The following is a 4852-nucleotide window of genomic DNA, read 5'->3' on the forward strand; positions in this document are numbered from 1 at the left end:
CTGGTGGCCACTGGCCAGGCTGAGGCTCTGCAGAGCTGTGGTGCCCACCAGGCTTGAGGCAAGCTCAGGGGTTTTGGTGGCCACCATCGGGCTGGAAGCACCATGGAGCTGTGGTGGCCAGCAGTGACCAGCAGTGACCAGCAGTGGCCAGCTGACCCCTGAGCCCAGCCACTGGCCCTACTCTTGGCTCTCCATCTCAAATCTCCTCTGCTGCAGCCTCCAAAGACCACTGAGAAGCAGCAGAAGAAGGGAGGGCGTGACCTGGAGAACAGGAGCAGTTTTTTCCCGGGGTTTGTGTTTGGGGTTTTTATTTTAAATGGGGCTGTTTGGCTGGTTTTGGCTGTAATCCGTGTAATTCCAGAGGCTGGAGGAGCTTTGGAGATCTCCTTTGTGGGAGATCGCACTCCTCAGGCTCTGCTCTTCAGCCCTGAACATCTGAGGAGGTGCTGGGAAAAGAGCAGATTTCTCCTTCTTGATATTCCTCTAGTACAAAGAAAAGAGTTTTTAAAGGATATTTTTAAAGTATGCCTCCTTTCTCTGTCTCTTCTTGCATTGCAAAAAGGGACGAATGGTTTAAACAAGTTAATTAGAGGAATTTTTCCACCAAGGACAGAAGGGTGAGGATGCTCTCACAGCCTGACAGGTCTGCTGGAGGTTTGTTTTTTCTGGAGGACAGGCAGACAGTTGTCATTGGGTGCTGCTGGAGCAGAGACAAAATGTGAACAGCCCAAGCTTTTTATTTTTTTTGCTTCAAACACATGTCTTGTCTCTTCCTATGGAAATGTTTATTTAGCCAAACAAGCAGGTGGGAGAGGAGAACTCTTTGTGGAAACCACAGCTCTGCTCCTCTCCAAAACCACTGGAACAGCTCAGTCTCACCCCTCTGGCACAAACAGAGAAAATGCCTTCCTTATAATCCCAGATTAAAAAGAAAAAGGAAAGAAACCACAAGCTCTGGGAGCTTTCTTTAATGTGAATGTTATCAGAGAGCAAAAAGGCAAGCCCTAACATCTTTCTGTGCTTTTAAACATCGATTTTGTCATCCCTGGTGAGCAAATGCAGCAGGATTGGAGTGTTCTCTGTGGTTGGGGGGTTATCCTGGTCCCTCTGAGGGGTGGTCACAGCAGCTGAGAGACGTGGCCGTGCTTTCAGCTCATGGACATTGCTCATGTCCAGCACCTCCTGTCCTGCAGTGTTACCCCTGTGGGCCACAGCTGCTTCTCCTCCTCCCTCCAGCCCCGTTCAGTGAGGGGAAAAATGACTTTTCCCCACATTCCAGCAATGCAAATTCCAACCTGCTGKGAGAACTTCGCCTCCCATCCCTCGGGGTCGGTGCCTGTGAAGCGTAAAATGAAGAGAAGCTCTGAAAGATCCATCAGCAGGGAAGCTGAGCTAGGAGAGGACGAGGCAATGGAGCATCCCTTCAGAGCTCAGCACACATCCAGGACAGCCTGCTGTGCCCAGGGGAGCCTCCTGCTCCCTCCCAGCACCATGAGCTGTGTCCCAGGCCAGGAGAGATTACAGTTCATGAACTGTGCCCACATAGGTGAGATCTGGAGCTGGGAGAGCTCCTGGAGCCTGGCACAAAGCTCAGGATCTGTCAGCACCTGCAGCCAGAATTGTCACCTATTTCCAGAGCCAAGGATGTCATCCCAGTTCATTCAGGGAATAAAAGCAGTTTTACTGTGGACAGCCCAAAGTGAATTGTTCCTGTGCACAAATAACCATCTCTCTTCATTTTGTCACGTTCCTCATCCAGATCTTGGCTTTGTGTTCCAGGGTCTTTATTTCAGCCTGGCTCAGTCCTGGAACTGCCCTGGAAGGCTCTCAAGTGCTTTTGTTGCTKCGGTTGATGGGAGCAAAGCCTTCCAGGCTGCATTAGTGCTGCTCGAGGCTGGCAGGCAACAGATGGAAAATAAACTGGTTCAGGAGCTCTGGGGATGGTGCTGGTGCTGCAGGCGATGGAGAGCAGGCACGGATGAGCAGCAGAATGCAGAGTGCTCCTGCTCCCAGCTCCGGGGCTGCCAGGGCAGGCTGATGGATCCTGGGGATGTGCCAAGGGCTGCCTGCCACTGAGGGGYTCATCTCACCTCCTCTCACACCAGCGTGGAGCTCTTGTTCTGCCCCCAAATTGGCCCATTCCCTTCAGACTCCAGAGTGGAAATGTCTGGAAGCATCCAGAGCCCTTTTGGGGCTGCTCCAAGGGCAGCATTGCCTTGGTGAGCTCCATTGGGGCTTTACAGAGGGAGAAACTGAGGCACAGAGGGCTGGGATCTCACAGGAATTTCTGCAGAGGACCGTGGGGTTTGTGGCTCCCTGATGGGTGGCTGGAGGAGCAGAGAGCCAAAATATTCCATGCCAAAATATTCCCGAGGCTGGAGATTTGGAGGGCACTGACCAGAGCAGGGCAGTGATGCTGGTATGGAACCCACCAGGAATGGAAATCACTCATACAAAGGCTCAGCTCAGTCTCTCTGTGTTTTTGGAATGTGATACTCACATTTTGACTGCCTTTGTCTCACTGCACATCAGTCAATCCCAACAATCACCATCTCCAGGTGCTCCCAGTATCTGCAGGTTTAGGACTGACTGGCTGGAAAAAGCAGGGAGTTTTTCTGACAAAGGGCCTTGGATGTGAGCAAATGGTTCAGATGGAATTACTCATGCAGATGCAGGTTTAATATGCTCGTGCCAGCAGTTCCTGGACACTGATCCCTATTGCAAATAGCACCAAATCCTGCCAAGGGGCGTTAATCTTTCCTCTGGATGTGCTGGGGAAAATGTGAATTAACTCCAGAGAGGCCAGAGTGGATTTCTGCAGGAGTTCCATGGAATCTCACTTGCCTCTTCTTCCCAAACCAGGAGCTGGCTCTGAARTCCTTGGGGAATGAGGGGCTGTTTCTGTTCTCCTCCCTGGACACAAACAAGGACCTGTACCTGAGCCCAGAGGAGTTCAAACCCATCGCTGAGAAGCTCACAGGTGGGTTCCTGTCTGCCTTCCAGAGCCCTCCCTGCCCAGAGCAAACAATGAGCTCCACAGCTTTCATTCACTGAATATTTTACTCACTTCATTATTTTCTGGGTGCTGTTTTGGGCCTTATTTCCATGAAGAGGGGCTGCAAAGCTGYCATGTTGTTGAAAGGGCTTAAGCACTAGACATCACTTTGACAAARTGCAGTTTTTATAAGGTGGGGGATCCCATTGCTGGACTAGCAAAATACATAAATCACTTTGTCTGGAGCTTAAAGGGGATTTGGAATGGGTGAATGTAACAAATACAGCTCAGCCAGGCCAGGCCAAAAGCATCAGTGAGTCACAGCGTTCCATTGAGTGTGGGAGATCATCTCTGGAGACTGTATCAGCACAGAGCAAATGGCTCTGCTGTGCCAGGCAGGGAGGAGTGTGGGGCTGACAATGGACACTGGGGACACAGAGTGTTTGTGCTCTGCTGGACTGGCTCCAGCACGTGCTGGGATTGCTCTGAGGGGCACAGAGCCTGCCTGGCTCAGCCTGGGCTTTGGAGTCAGGGAAATGTGGAATCGTGGAATGGTTTGGGTTGGGAAGGACCTTAAAGCCCATCCTATTCCACCCTCCTGCCCCTGGATCAGCCCCRTCCAGCCTGGCCTTGGACATTTCCAGGGATCCAGGGGCAGCCACAGCTTCTCTGGGCACCCTGTGCCAGGGYCTCCCCAACACCACAACAACAATTCCTTCCCAATACCCMACCTAAACCCTCTTTCTGTTTAAAGAGTTGGTCACTAAAAGGAGGATTCCTCTTTAATTCCTCCAGCCAAAGCTGGTCTGGGGATGGGTGTGAGTTCTGCTGTGCAGGGACAGCTGGGAAGCTCCTGGATTTGTCAGGATAAATGTGTAATCACAATTGCTGAAAAGGGGAGGGAGGGGCAACAGCTGCTTGAATTCCTGTCCTTTTGTCCAGGGRTTTCTCCAGTCTCAGAATCCGAGGAGGAGGAGACGCTGGATCCAGATGGGGAGACTTTGTCCGTTGTGGCCAAATTCCAGCCCTTGGTCATGGAAACAATGACGAAGAGCAAGGACGGTTTTTTGGGAGTAGGTGTCCTGCAGGCCACAAATTGTGGAATAAACACGTCTGSTGGGCTGGGAACAGCACCAGGGATRTGYTGGGAGGGGGACACAGTCCTGCAGAATCCCGTGGGATTTGCTGTGATGGGGAATTTGCTGCTTCCCTCAGCATTTCAGGGTTTTCAGCGCACTCAGCAGCACCGTGCCCCAGTTAGAGCTCCCTTCGTGGGGAGCTGGGAGCAGGGATTGGAGCTGCCTCTGCTGCAGCTGAGCAGTTCTGTTACGTGGCATCTTCCCCTCTCCTCTGTTCATTCCTGACAGAACTGTTGGAAGGATGAGAAGAATTTGGGATGTGATACATTTTTCCCCCATTTTCCAAAGCCTCCCTACATCCATGACATCACTGCACATTGGAGAGTCCAGTGGGGGCTCTGACAGTGTTTTTTGTTCACAGATCTCTCACGTGGCTCTGTCTGGGCTGAGGAACTGGACAGCCCCAGCAGCCCCTATGAGTGTCCTGCTTGCCAGGCAGTTTAAAGCCTTTCTCCCTCCCAAGAACAAAGTGGATCTTGGGGATCCSTGGTGGATCATTCCCAGCGAATTGAACATCTTCACTGGGTATCTCTCCAACAACAGGTTTTACCCTCCACCTCCCAAGGGCAAAGAGGTGAGATAYGAAACTCAGCTTTTATGGATATATCCCTGTTTTTTCTAAGGAATCAGAAAATCTATGGTGTATAGCCAGGAGCACCTAAATTGGAGGTAAAACTGAGATCAGGCAGAAGGGATGAGTCTGATTTGAGTGTCTTCA

The 4852-nt window shown here is 51.4% G+C and overlaps 1 protein-coding gene across 1 annotated transcript in view; it reads left to right on the forward strand.

Moving 5' to 3' along the window:
- The window catches only part of SELENON (selenoprotein N), a 13734-nt gene that overhangs the window by 1456 nt on the left and 7426 nt on the right, over positions 1-4852 (forward strand). The window contains exons 2-4 of the mRNA XM_057382573.1: positions 2863-2980; positions 3938-4068; positions 4496-4708. Coding sequence (XP_057238556.1) covers positions 2863-2980; positions 3938-4068; positions 4496-4708 — 462 coding nt within the window. The remainder of the gene's footprint in view (positions 1-2862; positions 2981-3937; positions 4069-4495; positions 4709-4852) is intronic.

The sequence above is a fragment of the Malurus melanocephalus genome, unplaced genomic scaffold (genome assembly GCF_030028575.1).
Source record: "Malurus melanocephalus ecotype Western Australia unplaced genomic scaffold, MMel_1.1 scaffold_575, whole genome shotgun sequence".
NCBI classification, from domain to species: domain Eukaryota; kingdom Metazoa; phylum Chordata; class Aves; order Passeriformes; family Maluridae; genus Malurus; species Malurus melanocephalus.